The 19710-nt window shown below is 46.1% G+C and overlaps 1 protein-coding gene across 4 annotated transcripts in view; it reads left to right on the top strand.

The window, feature by feature from the left end:
• Positions 1-19710, top strand: part of LOC142814667 (lachesin-like) — a 251967-nt gene that overhangs the window by 222390 nt on the left and 9867 nt on the right. For 3 of the 4 annotated variants that reach the window (XM_075893833.1, XM_075893831.1, XM_075893828.1), the window contains 3 exons: positions 1012-1140; positions 12193-12483; positions 17921-18034. In XM_075893833.1, the coding sequence (XP_075749948.1) occupies positions 1012-1140; positions 12193-12483; positions 17921-18034 (534 nt within the window). The remainder of the gene's footprint in view (positions 1-1011; positions 1141-12192; positions 12484-17920; positions 18035-19710) is intronic. The other variant, XM_075893840.1, reaches the window with a different exon arrangement.

Raw genomic sequence — 19710 nt, 5'->3', positions numbered from 1 at the left:
TTGGGCACCGGAACCTTCTGACGATGGTCGAGACGCACTGATATGAAAGATGTGGCATGAGGAGTAGCCGGCGCCACGCATTGGCACCAACCTCTCCTTACATACATTAAATTAAAAAAAAAGATGTGGCATGTATCGACCGGGAAGATATGTTGAAAATTTGTTGAAAATATATTTCCCCACATTTATCTCATCTTCTTTGCTATTCACGCAAAAATTCGAATATAGACAACGCAGAGAGAAAAAGGATAATCTGAATCGCTCAAACAATTTCACTGTGTCTGCAGGAGGCACGGTGTTCAGAGCTGATGGGTTGCCTTGTTGAGCGAAATAAGTTCCTGTTACAATTTTAATATTTTTTTTATTTGCCGCACCTTACGACGCCGAGAAAACAAATTGCGAATGGAGAAGTGAACCCTGGCAGCTGAGTCATTCTCGAGAAAGTCGGCGCCCAAATCCTCGTGGCTTTGCCCTAAAGTTAATAAAGTTCGCTTATTCAGCTTGTTTACTCACGTAGGCAGACATTAGGAGCGCGAGAAATCGAGATGTACAATTGATTAAAAGATGAAAATGAAATGTAATAGATGTAAAAATTCTTTGGTTAAAATGTTTAAGATCAACAGACTTGCACGAGCGGCTGCAGACTCTTAACGATGCCATATACTGCACAAGACTGCCACTCTGCATGGTGACGTTCTGTGTGCGCGTGTACGCTTCTCCTCTCTTTTTCTATTTATTTACTCTTCTTTCAGCATCCCTCATCCTTTCCCCCTGTGCAGGGTAGCATACCAGTTATGCCAAACTGGTTAACATTCCTGCATCTCCTCTCTTTCGTCTTCCTTCCGTCGAATAGATTGGCATTTAAGATGATACCTCGTTGTCCTTCAGTTTAGTTGATCTCGTGGGCATGTTCATCAGCTATCGAGGGGCCAACCAATTATGACGCCATAACTTGAACGCCATTTGAACGAGGAAGGTTTTAACTCACCGTTGGCCTGTTCATGATTGCAGTTTCATCGGTGAAAGGCACCTGGCTGAATATCACCAAGGTTTCCCGCCTGCACATGAGTGCCTACCTGTGCATCGCATCCAACGGTGTGCTGCCCTCGGTCAGCAAGCGGATCATCCTTGAAGTCAGCTGTGAGTACGGCACCAGCTCCCTGCTCTCTTCTTGCAGCATTTTCAGTTCTGGTACTAAACTACTACTCGTGAACTGTGAGCGAATTCAGTATATTAAACGTCAAGTGAGCGTACAGAAAAGATGGAAATTAGAAGCCACATTAGAGATTACAGCTTGTGAGAGAAGACAGCAACCGGCTAAAAACATGCAATAAAGAAATAAAAACGTTCGTTGAATTGTGAATATCACTACAGCCATCGTTACGAGTGGACTTGTATTCGTCAAAAGAGCAGTAAGAGAAGTGTCGATCTAGTTAAGATACAGAGAAATCGCTATTGTTACCACCATTAGATGAACCCCTGTCTGGTCAAGACGAAAAAAAGGCGAGGGGGGATCAACTACTTTCCCTGACTTATCATGGCTGTTCAGTGATGTACTTAGGCATGCGAGGAGATAATTTCAGCCATGGATAACGTAAATGCATTTTTTTCTGTACGCATGGCCCCTAAGTGTATAACACGTAATAGCAAAAGAAAAACAATATAAGGACAGAAGTGTTTTTGTGCATTTTTCGACCATTGACGACACTGATTCCCACTTTATCCTCTTTCGTGTAAATTTGCTTTATCTCTTCCTAAAAAGAACCAAGCATTGGGAAGAGCAAATAAATGGTTCAAAACAAGGTGAAAAAGGTATGTTTTGTGCAAGCTCAACGTCGATAAGCGATTGAACAGAGAAAGGAAGGAAATTAAAAGCATACAAGTTTAGCCAGTGGCTAATCGTTGAGTAGGTATTGCTTTTTCAATCGTTGAAAATGTATTTTCTCGTATTTATCCCATCTTCTGAGCTCTTCATGCGAAAATTCGAGTACAGATAACGCATGGAGAAAAAAGGGTAATCTGAATCGCTGAAACGATTTCGCAGTGTGTGCAGAAGACGCGGCGTTTGAAGCTGATGGGTTGTCTTCTTGAGCGAGATAAGTTTGTGTTTATTTTACAATTTGTTTTTGTTTGCTGCACTTTACAACCCCGACAAAATAAATTGCGAACGGACGAGTGAAGCCTGGCAGCTGAGTCGTTCCCGAGAGAGTCGGCACCCAAATCCCCTGGCTTTGCCGTTCGCAGGCTGAGCGTCGTAGGAATCGAGATAAGCCTTAGCGCGCATCCCAAACGAGAATAAAAATTTTAAGCACGTCTTGATATCCCGCTCGGTTGCTTTTTTATGTCTTTACGTAAACGTTTCGCGCATGCCCATTTCGTTTAAGGGCAACAAAAGAAACGTTCACAAAATCTTATAGGAGCGTCGAAGAACGACGCTTCCGTAGAGACGTGAACCCAGCTGCTATAGAGAGTGCCCGAAAACGTGACATGAAAAGACGAAAGAGTTATTGTCGTTTTCCTTTATTTAGAATTCTATTTTATTCATTTTTCTTTAATTTCTACTTGGTGCTCTGGTGCTTCAGCAATGCGCTTGCTAATGACTGAGAGCATTTCTACGGCGAGGCACGGTATAACTCACGTTGTAGGGCTGGCTTACCGAGTTTCAAATTCGCCATGAACTCGTGAAGGTCACAAATGCAAAACGTTCATTGATGTGCTAATACTTATTCGTACACCTAATAATAGTGATAGAAGTCGAAACGCTGTTGATTTTAACCGTAGTGGACCGCCTGTGCCTGATGAACGTGTTGATAATGAATTCGTTTGTCGATATCGCCATTGTGGGTGGCCGCAGCAACATCTGGTTCAAGTTCCTCTCACTAAAAACTTTTTTTTTCTTTTTCGTTGTGTGCGCGCCCTGTTGTGGCTGATAGAAGCCCTGTTTTACCTGCGGTATCCGTAGCATCAGGCGTGGCAGGAAAGCAGTATCCGGTATCGGTACACAGTTGTAAAGTATAAGAAAAAAATATGCACATATTACCTATCTTTCTTCCTGCTTAGCTCAGTGTTGAATTGCGACCATTTGGCATGGTGGGGATAGGTACGATGCTGTTAGGCACACAAACTTCTGGGAATACAGAAGCTGTGCAAAGATGCAATCAGTCACGTTATTTGCACGAATGCTTCTTTTTTTGAAAGTGAGTAGCCGACTCGAACATCTCCCATGCAATCATATAACATCTGTGCGTTCTAATGCGTCTGATAGCACGATAACTGGAAGCTACGTTAGAAATGTCACATTTATCAGGTACGCATATTTAAGGGTCGATAACATCCAAAGCTAGCAGTGAAAGAATATGTCCTTTTACCTTTCAGCCTTTGGTGTATAGTTTAACTCCATATCCACGTATTTTGCGTACGATAAACTTTATCCTGAATAGCTTTGTATATATTGGGCTAAAATCACAACACTCTGGTTTCACATGTAACAAAGCTGTATTCGGAGGCACCAACTCTCTTTTTTTGTTCTGAGTTTTGCGCGCGTTAAAAAAAGTTGCATAATGGGCACCACTAGCTCACTCTTGCTAATAAAATTGGCCTTTTTTGTGCATAGCGTTGTATTGTCAGCGTGGCGTAATGTACTTACAAACGCTTATGTATGCCTTTGTAGTATAAAGAAACACACCACAGATATGGTGTGTTGATGTGTCTCAGATATGCGCAATAATTGATTTCAAATGACAATACGCACAAGTATTAACGCAGAAACCAGAGCAATACTGGTTGGCACAGCGGATGTGATTTAACTTTAGCCGTTTCGGGTGACGCACAGACAAGTCGACAGGCAGACAGATAGACCAAAATTTTTGCGTTGAAGTATACCAAGAAAAGCTATTTCCTTTGAAAACCTTGAGCTTCCTCCTTCTCCCAATATAGTGTAGCAAACCGGGCGCTCGTCTGGTTGACATTCGTGCCTTTCCTTCCTCTACCTCCTCCTCCTCCAACTCTCTCGACTAACTTGAACGTTCGTAGAAGATCGGAATGGTAATTCACCTTGATTATACTACCGACTAAGTTTATAAAAGTGAAGCTTACTCCCACAAGGGGCCAACAGTTGTAACTGTGGGACTCCTATATGCACAGCTGCAACAGCAGTTAGTGGCGTGCAGTGCGGAATCACTGCAGAAATAATCAATTTGGCCTGAAACTACTGGCGACTCTCGCGTTGCCAGCTGGCGTTCATGTTCGTGTGTGTCAAAACGCGCTATGGTAACGGCTCAGACAGCGTGTTTTAGAGCGCGCTAGGCAACGAGAAAGCACCTTGCTTGGGCTCTAGGTTTTCAAAAAAAAAAGACACTGAAAAGTCAGTCGTGTATGTCACTCCTCCAATATTTTATTTCTTGACACACAACCTCCGCCGTATTTTGCAGTTAATTCCTTTGAAGCTATCGTTTGCCAAGATATTCTACGATTCTCACGCATCCGTGAAAACGCCATCTAGCAATATTCGAGAAGACACTCTAATACCAGACATCTGGAAGTGTTTTTTAAACGTCAAAGTTAGGCTATGCCTCTAGCTCGTTCAGCGTACTTTTGGCGATTTTCTTTCTCTTTCCAATCATCTTTTTCTCATTGCCAGCGCTTTCGTAACAGTGGCGTAAACGACGATGTTTTGCGCAGCGGTGACATCAGCAGGAGATAGAGAGGGTGTCGTGGACTCCTTACACATTCTTCAGTGTGCGTTCAGTTTATTGGTAACGAATCGTCCAACTTTAGACGCGAGGTAGATGCTTCAATAGAAAGCGCTTGGCGCACCACAGAGTGTGTGCTGGTGAAAACATGAAAGCAAAAGAGTGCAGCTACACTGCTGCTATGTGGCTTCGTGCCGCCGAAGTGTTTTGCAATCCCCACACGTGGCGCTCCTTTCGCCGCGATGACTGGCTGATGCCGAGGCATCTGCCCTGCAACACTTAAGTTTTATGCCAAGCACGTATACTCATGAAACAGTACAGGAAATAGACAAAAGTTTACTCTCATAGTAAAAAGGTACAGCTAAAAAAAGTTTCAAAAGCGAACAAGGCATTGCTTCTGTGGAAGACGTGTGTAGAATATTTTGGTTTTCGACTTCGATGAAAATTTACTCGCAATATTTATATCATCATTTCTGTTCATAGTGATAGAAACTGTCATTTTTCTCATCACGCAGCTTTTTTTTATCATTTTTCAAGCTCACACGTAAGTAGCTTGTTAGTATATTTAGACTGCTTGATTCATATCCCTAAAAACAAGTTACCAACTTATACTACATTTTCTTACCCCCCTGCCCCATTAGGTATACCATGGCTTAGTATAGCTATAATTATACCCTAGCACATATGTAACACAGCTTATACCCCGGTTTATGCTCATGGGTGCATTTTCCTGCACACACACAACTCAGGTTTTGAGTGATTAGGACTTGTGCGAACGCCTATGACTAGCCCTGCACTCCCACATGTGTCAGCGTGTTGGCTTATAAATTATTTCCTTTCGTGATTTCTTTCTAAGCTTTCTATTATCCATTTCCAATGCCCCAATACAAGGTAGCCCAATGTCGAGTATAGCTACATTCGTGGTCACCTTTCTTCTTTCCTGTTTTCTAGCTTTTGTCTTGACCAATTGATTAACAATGTGAGCAGGTGATTCACACAATTCAGACCATTTTCCTGACTTCTAACAATCGCCTCTGTGTGCATTCAGTTCATACAGGCAATATTTTATGGTGGCGAAAACGGAAGAAAAGAATTCATATGAGCGGAAGAGGCAAGCGTAGCTACAGCCATTGCAAGGTCGCGGCCTTGCTTGACTTCCACGTACCTCTTTATTTTTTTTTAACCGGGAAAATGCAGGTTGCTAGGGCGTTTCATATTTTGGTGAGTGGAAATTTTCGTGACACAGAAATGGCTGGAGCACTCTACACACTAAATGTTAAAATTATGGTACAGGACCACTTCTCCTGTGGTATACTGTGTCCATTTCGAGAGTCCATAATCCGCGACACACTTGTTGTCGTCTTGCTCGGGCCGGCATTTACACAGTCTTCCCCACCTCCGAACGACAGGCCGTGGGCCTGGCTGACTACCCGGTCATGATCACTGGGTTCACGGATAAACTACCTGCTACTTGAAGCTAATTTCTATGTGTGTCTGTGACACCACATTGTACTATGCCGCAAAGCAGGCTTTCGAAATGAAACATATCACAATAAAAGATGACACAAGTCACGGCATAAATACATACGCTGCAAAAACTTACAAGCTTGAAGAAGCTAGTTAATTCAAAGGTACTAGCTGGAGAAGCATTTGTGATTTAGTTGCAGGGTGCGTGTGATTGGCTATAGTTGGAAATTGTGTGCGACTTCAGTGTTTTATGCCAAACAGCTTCGCTGGGCATTCAACTTCTCATCTTAGAATGACTCCACAACCTTTGTTGTTGTTTTTAATCTAAATGATGACAATTTATGGTCAGTTTGTACAGTATGCACACAATAGCCCAGTAAGAAGCTCTACTCGCTGCGATCAGCTTCCGCGAACTTTTCCTAACTTTATACTATGTTAGCAAAAAATATTATAAGACGCAAGACGGCAACGTGTCTTCAGCTTTTTCAACTATTGTAAGACAGTAGCAGCGTTGGAGTCTCGACGGCGTTTATTAGGCCGAATCGCCTGATCAACGCTTCGAACGAAGACGACGTTTTTCGTAATGATGATGATTATATACCGATGACGAAGATGAAGGTCAAACGTAGTGAATATTGTGCTTACACTAATTTCCCCCTCGCTCCGAACCGGCCAATTTGGGCGCTGTTTATGACGGTGGTGTATATCGCACGAATAATTTTAAGCGCGACACGTGAACAACCTCCGTACCACGAAAACGGCCGTCGGAAGGCATGACAACAGGGTTACTCGATAGTTAACAGGAGACGTCTGCTCGACTATAGCGTAGGGGCCGATGAAACGTGAGTGAAACTTATCACACAGGCCGCGAACCCGCGTTGGGGTCCACAACAGTACTTCGTCTCCAGTATTGTAGAGAACTACGCGGTGGATGCCATCGTAGCGAGTCTTCCGCTCTTGTTGGCTTGCCTCTGTGTTGAGGTGGGCGCGTCGGCGACAATCGGCCAGGCGAGAGATTAAGTGCTCCATCGAAGACGATGACAGGTTCACAGGGACGTCAAAAAAGGAGATGTCGAGCGGAGATGTCGGTTGCCGGCCATAACAGAGAAAGAATGGGGAATAGCCCGTGGTGCGCTGCGTAGCCGTATTGTACGCAAAAGTCACGAATGGCAGGATGGTATCCCAGTTGGTGTGTTCGGCGTTGATATACATAGATATCATGTCGGTCAAAGTTCGACGGAAGCGCTCTGTGAGGCCGTTAGTGTGGGGATGGTAGCTGGATGTCGTCTTATGAATCGTATTACATGCGTGAATGACTTGTTCGAGTAGTTTCGAGAGAAACGCCTTACCGCGATCGCTCAATAGGATGCGTGGTGCACCATGTCTTATAAGCCCCGCCGCGGTGGTCTATTGGCCAAGGTACTCGGCTGCTGACCCGCAGGTCGTGGGTTCAAATCCCGGCTGTGGCGGCTGCATTTCCGATGGAGGCGGAAATGTTGTAAGCCTGTGTGCTCAGATTTGGGTGCACGTTAAAGAACCCCGGGTGGTCGAAATTTCCGGAGCCCTCCACTACGGCGTCTCTCATAATCATATGGTGGTTTTGAGACGTTAAACCCCACAAATCAATCAATCAACCATGTCTTATAAAGATTGCCCCCAGAAAAAATGTGGCAAGGTCCTCTGCTGATCCTGAAGGAAGCGCAGCTGTTTCGGCGTACCTTGTTAGGTGGCTAACTGCTGTGACAATCCAGCGCTTGCCGCTAGCTGATATTGGTAGTGGTCCGTAGAGGTCAATGCCAATGACATCGAAGGGAGCGTCAGGACACGGGAGAGGTTGTAGAAGACCGGCTGGGGAGGAAGTGGGTCGCTTGCGGCGTTGGCAGAGCGAGCATGACGCAACATATCGCGCTACGCAGTTGGAAAGCCCAGGCCAGGCAAAACGACTGCGGATGCGTTCATAGGTTTTTTGAAAGCCGAGATGACCAGCCTTGGGGTCATCGTGAAACGCCTCCAAAATGTGCGCCCTTAGGGAACGAGGAACAGGAACCTAGCGCTGTCCTTCGGGGTGGAAGACAAAGCGGTAAAGGATTGAGTTTTCAGTCGTCGATAGGCGCGGGCGTCGGCGCTGTCGATAGGCGCGGGCGTCGGGAGGACGAGAGGAGCCTTCAATGCGCTGCATTATAGAGCGACAGTAAGTGTCGCTGCGTTGGTGGGATGCAAATGTCTCGTTGCCGAAGGTAGAAAGAAAGTCGACAGCGGCGAGTGAATGAACTGACGAAGACTCTTTGATGGGTTCACTCACAGTTGGCGACAGGCCAGGAGTGCCTTATGAGGATTGTAAAGGACAGCGGCTAAAGGCATTGGCATTGTTGTGTTTCGTGCCGGATTTGTAGGTAACGTCAAACTCGTATTCTTGGAGACGAAGTATCCAGTGACCCAGACGTCCACAAAAATTCTTCAACGTCGACAACCAGCACAAAGCGTGGTGATCAGTGACGACGGTAAAGTGGCGGCCGGGAAGGTATGGTCGAAACTTCTGGATGGCCCAGACAACGTGGAGACACTCTTGCTCGGTGATGGTGTAGTTTTTCTCTGCTGCTGTGAGGGTGCGACTAGCGTATGCGATCACACGTTCGCCATAACGCTCTGTTCGTTGCAAAATTACAGCGCCGAGTCCGTGTCCGCTGGAATCAGTATGGACGAGAGTGGGCGCGGAGTTATCAAAATGACCAAGCACTGGCTCAGACGTGAGGGAACGTTTCAAGGTGTCAAGAGCCATTTGGCATTCGTCGAACCATACGTTTGACGCTCCCGAAGAAAGGAGTTGGTGAAGTGGTGCGGCAATGCTGGCGAAGTCTCGTATAAAGCGCCGGAAGTATGACGCAAGGCCAAGAAAGCTTCGGAACTCTTTGGCGCGTTGAGGCACCGGGAAGTGAAGAATGGTGGCAATCTTGTCGGGATAAGGCCGGATTCCATCTTTGCTGACGAGATGTCTAAGTACTTTATTACTTTTGCTAGCAAAGTGGCACTTCTTGGTGTTGAGCTGAAGGCCAGCAGCTGCGAGACACGTCAGAACTTCATCCAGGCGCTGCAAGTGCTGCTCGAATGTTGAAGAAATCATGACGATGTCGTCAAGGTAACATAAGCATGTTTTCCACTTAAAGCCCCACCATACAGTGTCTATCAGTCGTTCAAACGTTGCTGGCGCACTGCAGAGGCCGAAAGGCATGACGTTAAATTCGTAAAGTCCGTCGGGTGTGGCAAAGACAGTTTTTTCTTGTCATCCTCGTGCGTTAGAATTTGCCAATAACCGGAGCGCAGGTCAAGGCTCGAAAAATATTCCGCTCCTTGTAAGGAATCTAAGGCATCAACAATGCGAGGCAAGAGATATACGTCTTCTCTGGTTACTTTGTTTAATGCGCGGTAGTCAACGCAGAATCGCACCGAACCGTCTTTTTTTCGTACGTGAACGACAGGTGACGACCAAGGGCTTGAGAAGCAGCGGATGATGTTGTGCCTGAGCATATCAGCAACGTGCTTGTCGATGATCTCGTGTTCGCTGGAAGAAACACGGTATTGTTGACGACGGACAATAGAAGTTCCGTCGGTGTGTATGCGATGAGCCACCGCAGAAGTCTGGCTTAGAGCAGTGGAATGTACGTCGAAAGAAAATTTATGTTTAGACAACAACGCCAGTAGTTCGTCTGCTTTCTGTGGAGTGAGATCCGTGCTGATGGTATTGTCGAGAGCCGTAGTAGGTGGAGCATCTGTTGGTATCGAACGTGACTCCACCAGACTGGTATCCGAAGCCACTACAGAGATAGGTTGTGTGTCCAGGCTGGAAACTACAACAGTGCCTTTGGTCAGAAGAATCGGCTCATTGGTGATATTCAGTACTGCGATAAATGCGGTGCCGTTAGAGAAGCGGGCAAGACTCGATGACAGTGCAATACCTCTGGATAGACAACGGGCTGATGGACTGACTAGGACGTTACCATGGTCAATGGAGTCTGACATAACCGTGATAACGTGCTCGTGGTTAGGTGGCACAAGGAAGTCATTGGCTGTTCGTAGCCGGTCACGTGATGATTTCGGGGAGATATCATCCGTCTCTCGCATATGTATGAGTCGTTGTCGACAAGAGATAGAAGCAGCAGCTCCAGAAAGAAAGTCCCATCCTAAAATAAGCATAAAAGCTTAAGAAGCCAGCACGGCAAACTGAATATGATGCCGAATCCCATCAATGAAAACTCTAACAGTGCACTGTGCTGATGGCCGTATCTGCGAAGTCATTTGCGCTACGTAAGAAAGTGCCAGTATAAGGTGTGGTAACCTTACGTAGACTAGAACACAAATCCGCATGAATAACAGAAATAGCAGCCCCCGTGTCCACCAATGCCTGAACTGGTACCCCTTCCGCATACACTAATAACAAGTTGGCTGGCCCTCTGGAGGTCTTGGTTTGAGCGATGCAGCTTTCCCTCCAAAAACTGCACCAGCTAGTTTTCCGAGTGGCAGTCATAAGTAGGTGCAGGCGGTCTCAGAGGAGATGTTGAGCGTCGCCGAGGTGAACGGGACCGGCGGCGTCCGGGATGCTAGGGCGAAGTGTGGAGAGTGGAGAAGTCGGATAGAAGGAACGTGTCGTAGGGCGTCTCTGGTACTGGTTCGGGGATGGCTCCGAATCCCTTTCGTAAACGTCGTAGCCACGGCGTTCGTCCTGTTGGCGCTTGCGGCAAAATCGTGAAATATGGCCCCGAATTCCACAATAATAACATATTGGGTGAGGCGAGCGCCAGGGGGCGTAGTGTGCTGGAGCTGTCACAGGCGCTGGTAGTGGCGCTGGGACAGGCAAGTGTTGCGCAAATGCTGCTACGTTGGGCTTCGCAGGAACAGGATGCGCGTGCTGAACCAAGGCAGGTGGCATTGCAGCGACTTGCGCATACGTCATGGGTGGCGTTGGTGGCACCGTAGTGTTCTATAGGAGAACACCAGCCATAGATGAGAGCTCCTCTTTGATGATGTCGCGCAGATTAGCAGATTGAGAGTGAGGCCGAGGGGCGGATGCACATGACAACCCTTGCGCTTGAAGTTCCTCGCGAATCAGAGTGCGAATCAGCGCACGCGAATCCGCATCCGTGGAAGGCCGGCTGTCACTGGCGTCTGGGTAGTCTGGGTGCAATCAAATGGCTTGCAGTTCATCAAGATGCTAACATGTGGTGATGACGTCCTAAACGGTGGTGGGGTTTTTAACAGCCAGAGCGTTAAACGCGACATGGCCTATCCCTTAAATGATGTGGCGAACTTGATCAGCTTCTGTCATCGCCTAGTTGATGCGGTGGCAAAGGGCAAGGACGTCTTCAATGTACGAAGTGTAAGTCTCCCCGGGATGTTGGGCACGCCCATCGAGCTTTCGTTTCGACGCTTCGGAATGGATGTTCGGTTTCCCAAAAATCCTACGGACTTGTTGAGCAAAAGTAGGCCAATCCGGGAAGCTGCTCTCGTGGTTAAAAAAACCACGTTTTCGCGACATCGGACAGATAGAAGGCGACGTGACGAAGTATTTGAGGCTCATCCCATTGGTTATAAACACTGGTCATGTCGTATTCTTTCAGCCATACTTCAACGTCGTCACGTGGAAGACCAGAGAAGATGGGTGGGTTGCGCTGCCGGGCGTCGACGATCCACACAGGAATGGTTTGTTGGACGGGGATGCTGGATGTTCCGGGCAGTGGTTCTTGAGCCATGACAGCGGACGGGGGAAACAAGCGGCGACCCGAACGAAGCTCCAGGGGAACGTGACGTTGGAGAGGACTTGGGGATCGAAGCAGCCTCCACCACACTATGTTCTTTTATGCATGCCCCTTATTTCTGTGTCACGGCAGGGTAGCTATAATAGCAGCAATGCTTTGCGGTCTTGTCACGGTAATAAACAAAAAGTATGGGTAACTGACATGTCTAGTTTTCTGTTTATGTTCATCAATTTTTTTTCAGAACTGATACGACGTATAATAAACGTGCATGTTTTTCTTTGCAGTCGCACCCATGATATGGATACCTAACCAGTTGGTCGGCGCGAGCATCGATACCGACGTGACACTGGACTGCAATCTGGAGTCGCACCCCAAGTCGGTGACCTACTGGACGCGCAACACGGACACAATCATCCACCAGAATTCCAAGTACTCGGTCGTAACGGTGCAACACGCCATGTACAAGGTCCAAATGCAGCTCGTGATCCGCAGGCTCAAACCCGAAGACTTTGGCGAGTACCACTGCGTCGCCAAGAACTCGCTGGGCGAGACGGAGGGAACGATCAAGCTTTACGGTGAGACAAAAACCGCGCTGTCGTAATTCTTGTAGCAAAACGCTGCCACGCACTAACTAGGCTATAAAAATACTCTAAGGCCCATCGCGAGTGGTAATAGATAAATATATTCCAACGTTGATGATTTGCTTCTTCGTGGATCAGTGGCTAACGACTCGCACTCACAAGCAAGTGCTCGGACGTTCAATTTCACGCGCCGGAGTCTTTTTCTGAACTGTGTTAGCTTTCTTGCGTTTTCAAACATATATGCACGTGTACATATACGGTGAATGACGATGACGTTGACACCGACGTTGGCGGCGAAATCCAGCCGAGAGTGTCTATATAATTGCTATCGCATAAAAAATGGGTCCTCAGCGCGACCGAGAGAAAACAGAGATAGAGGTAGGTTTATCAGATTATCCGGGTTGATACGCTTTGTCGGGTAAGTTGAAAACAGTGGTATAGGTTGCGAGTGAACTCAGGACAGGGCACACAGGCGTGATAAAAAGAGGGGCTGTAAGAACGGTAGCTATAAACTGCCATCACGGATTAGCACACACCTCTCTCACAGCCTTGTTGACGTCATTATTTCTCGAGAGCTCCTAAACCCCCACTTGGTGTAATCGAAGAAATGTTATTTAAAAGACTAGTTAGAAACGCTTACTTTATGTGTACAGTTTTTTTTTTCACAACCTATAGCCAGTAGCATGTGCCAGAGATTTAAGGATTTGAGGACACTAGCCGTAGCTTTAGAAAACTTATGCAGTGCCTTTTTTTTTAAACCAAGCTCACTGTGAATAGAATTTCACCCCTGATATGTTGGGCGGAATGAATTGATTTCATTGAGGAGCTTTTGTATGACGTCGACAGCAGTCGAGTAGCACTGTCATCACAAGGTGATGGAGGGAGCTCTTTTTTTTCCGGTTCTCAATTGCCAGGTTGAAGTGGTAATAAGGTGCTAAGAACGTTCCTTTGTTTCTCAGCCACCGGTACGGGGTCCGCTCAGAGAGCATCTCACACCGCGCGAGGGCCGGCACGGTGCCAGAAATGAAGGCCTGCCTATGAACACGAAAGAAGCGAAGGAAGAGGAAGGGTGGCCCACTCCGACAGCATAATCGAACGCGTTCATCACGTCCTTCCTAAAAGCGCATTTTTCTTAGGTCTGGCGAGGCCCTGAACCACGGCAGTATTCACGTCAGCTCTCAATTTTCTGTGCTTCAAAGCAGAAACGAAGTGTTTGTTTTTTTAGCTCCCACTGCACTCTTCTCTTTTGTTAGCGTTCATTTGAAGTTCCAGCAAAGCTTTTTATGACTACTCGATTATGGGCACTGTGGGTGTACTCATATATCTAAGCCAGTGCACACTCGCACGTGAGTGTGTGCGAGTGTTTAAGTTCGTTCGCGCGAAGGTGTGTGTGTGTGGTGTAAGGGGTGCGTTTGTTTAGACGCTTACATAATGGTTTATGACAATCTTACCATTCATGTCCATGTGTGCATGCGCGAGTGAGTCTCTATTGTGTGTTGCGCTGCGCATGTTCCCGTAGCTTCATGCACATGCTTTCGATAACTTTTCAGCTCTTTCGTAGACGTCTAGTGCGCAGCAGGAAAACACCCCAATGAAAATGACATCTGTGCTTAAAGAACGGGAACTGTCAGGAAAATAAAGACAAATGAGCCACGCTGTACTGTACTTGGGTTTTTCATACGAAATGAGAGGGGGAGAGAAAACGAATCATCTGCGAATTACGAATAAAAAGCGTTTTGTATGACCCACTTTTGATTTTCATCTGCTCCTGTTCCCAAAAAACAAACACAAAATCAAAGGAGGCCTTTGTATTTTACGTCTCGCTCAATACGTGCTTTTTTTTTGCCTCTCCGGCCATTTTTGAGACTATTCTCTTCACCGTCCACTCCTTAGTACTCTCAGTGCCTATTCATAACACGCAGCCTCAGAGGGTCGTTCCCTACAGCACACTGTTTAGGGAGCAGATGGGAGGAGGGAGAGGGGAGGGGAGAGGAGAGGGGTGACTTGCCATCGCGAAAGAAGGATTTGTGGAGAGGAATTTCGCGCTTTTCCCGTAATTAAAACGTTAAATTCCCTTCTTCGTCCGCGCTTCGACTCCCCGCAAAGCCGAAAACCTGCGATTTGTATGTCTTTTTACGGACGCGCTGCTTTCTACTAGCGTCGTAAGTGCGTGTGTGTGGGACATTTTTTTATTATTTTTGTTGCTTTGTACTTCGAGAAAATGAATGGCCTCCGTTCCTGGATCTCTTCTAACCACAGGACCTTATATCTTGCTCCACCCGGACTTAACGCATGGCTGTTCACGAGGGTTTTGGTCGTCGTTGATTATTTTTTTTTTCGGGAACCCCGGGATGGCTTCCCTGTACGGAGAAGGTTTTCTTTTTTTTTCAATTTGTTGACGAGCTTTGTGTGGCAAGAGAATTGGAATAATACATCTCCAGCTTACCTAATGGTTCTCGCAATATTTTTGAATTGAGATCAGGGAATAAATACACTTTTCTCGATTATTTTTTATTCTCTGCGTCGAATAGGCATGTGATAATGATTATATGGTTGCGCTTTTATATGATGTCGCAGAATTTATAATAGTAACAGTTAAGGCATGTCACCTTAGATAAAAACATTGAAAGATATGTTCACTAAAATTGACATTTTACTGGCCCATTGTAGGTGTAATGCCTTTTTATTCCTTAGGTAGTAATTTTAAAAATAAAGAGATACAGGGAGTTTATTATCGGCGTATAAACGTGCAGACATGCTACAATGTACTACTAAAATGCATTTTGTCGGCGTAAGCTTTTGAATGTATAAATTTTGTATTTCGAAGACACGGAGCATAAACTTTGTTTTTGTTTGTGTCTGCGATGACACGGAAAGTGTTCGCAAAGTCCGGTTACCAAAGGTTCGTTTTGTTATATTACGTTACAACATATTTACCTGTGCATGCAGTCAGCTGGATTAAAACCGTGTGAAATCGCACTACGAAAGTACGCATGATGAATCCTAAGCAACTAGCTGCTTTTATAGTGAAAATGCCTTCTACATACAGTGCCTTCTAATGCCTTCTAAGTACAACACACTGTAGTCTGCAGTCCTAACACCAGAAAATTGCAGCAAATGGGAAAACAAAGTTACAATTTTGTGTAGTTGTATCGCTTGGTAAACTTTGTTCGCTAAACGATACTTTGAAAACAGGCTGTTCATTGGTTTATGTGTTTTAACGTCACAAAGTGACTCAGGGCATGAGAGACGCTGTTGCGAGTGACTTCAAATAGCTGACCACCTGGGGTTCTGTATCGCGCCCTGAAATTGCACAGTACTCGACCATTGCAGACGATATCAGACCTGTGCCAATCGGGTCAGTAGTCAATTACACTAACCTCTGTGCCTCGTCGTTGAGCTAAATGTGCGTTGTAGAAATCTAGCAGTGGCGGAGCACAAGGAGAAAACGTGTCAAATACAGAAATATTGTTGCCGCTGTTTCCAGTATTCTTTTTGCGATCCTCAGGTTGTGCACATAGGTACACACATCATAAAGAGGCCTTAGTATGTATATCTATGCGTATACAACTGTTTCCAGCATAGATACTACTGCGCATATGGGACCACAGTGTAATCGAGAAAGAAAACGAGGATAACACGCTCCCGACCCTGTCATCGCTACTGTGTTTGCCAACTAACGGTTCCAGTTTCGCAACCGACTCGTGCTCTGAGGCCACATTGTCTCGTCACTGGTGTCCTTGCGTAAGCCAAGCCACCATACGCAACGCCATTCTTTCGCAGCATTAACCTTCGCATTCCGCTGTTCCCCAATACACCAAGTCGCCAGGAAAAGCCAACCAATCTGTTTCACTGAAGGAGGACTGTATACATGGAAGAGCGGTTGTTACTCGTCTGGGCAAACATTTCCGGCAATGTCGAAGTGGATAGTTAGTGTTCTAGTTTTTTTTATGTCTTACCGCAACTAGACCAGAACTAAACAGTTTGAGTGGCCACTGCAGTTAGCCACAAATGTCATATGCAACATATTAGGCAATGTCTTGGCAGTGACTACAAAAAAGTTCTGCGAACTTCATTATTTTGCAAAAAATATTTCCGACTGCAGAAGACGGTGATTCGTAGTCAGTGCTGTGATGTCCTTCTGACATATGCCTCTCTTCCACATTTTTGCTTAGCTCTTCCAATAGTTACATTTGTTAGAAAGGTACTAACTGCGCTAATGTATTAAGGATTGATTGATATGTGAGGTTTAACGTCCCAAAACCCTCACATGATTATTAGAGAGGCCGTGGTGGAGGGCTCCGGAAATTTTGACCACCTGGGGTTCTTTAACGTGCACCCAAACTGAGCACACGGGCCTACAACATTTTCGCCTTCATAGGAAATGCAGCCGCCGCAGCCGGGATTTCGAACCCGCGACCTGCGGGACAGCAGCCGAGTACCTTAGCGACTAGACCACCGCGTCGGGGCTATATATTAAGGGAAGTGTACAGGATAAGTAAAATCAAAGCCACTCTTTTTTGGTTATCACCTGCGCACTGATATTACTTTCTTAATGAATCCTTAGAAACGCGCCCAAGCTTCAGTTTCTTCAAGATATTTATACCCCAGTCACGCTGACAAGCTTAGCGTCATTATCAGCTAGTGCACGTAACACCCCACAGCTATATGAAAGCGGCCTGCTACACGAGACAGGGAAGTGTACTTGAGACAATGATGTTAATAACGATGAGTATTTAGTAGCGGAGCAGACATTTGTTGCTTGAGAAAATCTTCCTTTGTTAGTATTGTGTCACAGTTATAAGAGTCCTTATTATAGACATTATGCACAAATGCAGTATCTTCAGTTATTGCACGGCGTGGGCTGTGCATGCCTGTGGTGGTCGTGTCTGTAATCTTCCTGAGAGCGAGCCTAACGTAGTGGCTTTCTTGTTGTATAGCATGTTTCAATGCATAACAACCTCCCCAATAACAAAAAGGATACTTTGAAAACGTGGTGAACTCCACTTCGGATAATGACTATTTATTCTCGAGTCACTGATACCCAGGCTTAGACACTCCATCGTGGTGAAGTGAGTGTGGCGAACGCAATCAGTGGCAAGTGTGTTTTGTAGCGAGCGCCACTAAACGTTCCCGTGTAACAGCGTACGAATAACACTAGTGGCAAAGTGGCCCCTCAAAGTGCACTTCAATTGACCCGTGTAGCAGGATTAGCACACTTTCTGTAAGTAACGCTAACTCTCTGCTTGAGTAGGATCTGGTGTGCATAGCAGTATTGCCGTTCGTGGATTACATAATAAATAAGTCAGTCAGCTATCCGTAATTGTAAAGAGTTTTACGACCTGGGCTATTCAGCGGTGGAGAAGAGTTGGTTCATTGGCCGAGCGGCCTTTCCTGACAGGAAGCCCTTGCTTTTCTTTGAATGGTGCAGAGATTCCAGCCAGCTCGTCATCCACGTCACATTCGCCCGAGGCATTTCGAGCGAAATCGGAAAAATTGCGCAACGGCCAAATGCGAAACTCCCTGACAAGGCCCAGCGATCGGGGTGAGTGTCTCTGAACACTCTCATTAGTGCAGAGCCATTAAGGCCAGTTGCGAACTTCTTTCACAATTGGAAGTGCAAACTAAACGCGCTTTGGGTTTGCTTTGTGCAGCTTTTAAAATTAGGAGCGCCGCAGTTCAAATATTGACTTGGACGTATGCATTCGTATAAAGCAGCTAGATTTGTAAAATTTTCTTATTTTTAACATTATTTGAAGCGCTTTTAAAATCAATCAATCAATCAGTTAAGGCACTTTTTAAATCAATTCATGGCGCACACTGCTAATCTTGCGTCTTAATAATTTCGTTTAGAGTTTCGCACTGCGTTTAGCCAGCGCAAATTGTCATACATTCAGTAAGCAATGCTGACATCAAAATGATTCATAAAATGTGAAATAACCAGCACGCATTAGGAATTATGCACCCAGTAAGTAGATCACGCCAGTTCACAGAAGAGGCACACTATTTGAAATTGGAGCAACAGTTTTTTAAGCTATCAAAGTAAACAAAATTGCGTAGAAACTGCTATCCTTTCAAACTTATAAGCTGGTAAGTCTTACTAGAATGCATTGCTGGACGAGTTAGTGCATTTTCTGAAAAGAAGTCTCACACTTCTATTAGCTGGCTAAAAAATATACATGGTCTCGGACGAAGTGTCTCTTCATAGAACGCTTCTGCTTATATACATGGTCTCGGACGAAGTGTCTCTTCATAGAACGCTTCTGCTTTCGGCTCCGAGCATTGTTATCAAGTTTTTCGCTTTTTACGGGAGACGCTGCTCCCTGCCCCAAGGCGACGGACGCGGAGTCATCCACTGGTCCGCCCAGCCAGAGGTCTGCTATGGCGAGCTCCTCGGTAAATCAGCGCGCCTGGTCCAGAACCAGTGAGGCCAACGGTGATAGTCACTGCCTCATGGCTGTGGACGCGGAGCCTTCTGCGGCTCTGTCCGGCCATAGACCACCTTTGGCAAGCTCGTCGCGGAAACGAAGCACCTGTTCGAGCATCAGCGAGGACACGGAACTGTACTCGGCCACTGGCGACGACTCGTCGGATGACGACTTCGAGACCGTGAGAAGCAGGAAGGCCAAAAGAAGAAGTATCAAGCCGTCTTCACCAGCAGGGACATTAACGTCTCAGTCAAAAGGAGAACGCTGGCCGCACACCATCCTATTCATGCCCGAGGACTCCACCATCAGCCTTCGAGCAGTAAACAGGCAAGCTCTCTCTATGTACTTTGAGGGGGTAGCACCAAACGACATTAAGGATATCCGGGTGAACACGCGGAAGAATATTCTAGCTGTGGACACAATGACTGCCAGCGCCATAGACAAGCTTCGCAGAGTATCAGATTTGGGAGGCATCAAAGTTCGACCGGTTATTCCAATGGACGGTGCCTGCATGGCGGGAGTAATCTACGACATTGATTTGGCCATAGCAAAATCGGACCTCCCAACTCTCATAAAACCAGCGAACGAAAGAGTTCTCATCGCGAATGTACTTCGCCTCGGAAACACCCGTTGTGTAAAGATAATGTTCAAAGGAGATTCCATTCCGTCGCATGTCAAAGTGGGACACTTCCGACATCCTGTTCGACCATTTGTCCCTAAACCACTCCAGTGCCATAACTGCATGAAAATTGGGCACATCAAGAGTGTATGTACAAACACCACAGTATGCCCC

This window comes from Rhipicephalus microplus, chromosome 1, assembly GCF_043290135.1.
Source record: "Rhipicephalus microplus isolate Deutch F79 chromosome 1, USDA_Rmic, whole genome shotgun sequence".
In the NCBI taxonomy this organism is placed as follows: domain Eukaryota; kingdom Metazoa; phylum Arthropoda; class Arachnida; order Ixodida; family Ixodidae; genus Rhipicephalus; species Rhipicephalus microplus.
This window is presented reverse-complemented; position numbering and strand designations above follow the sequence as displayed.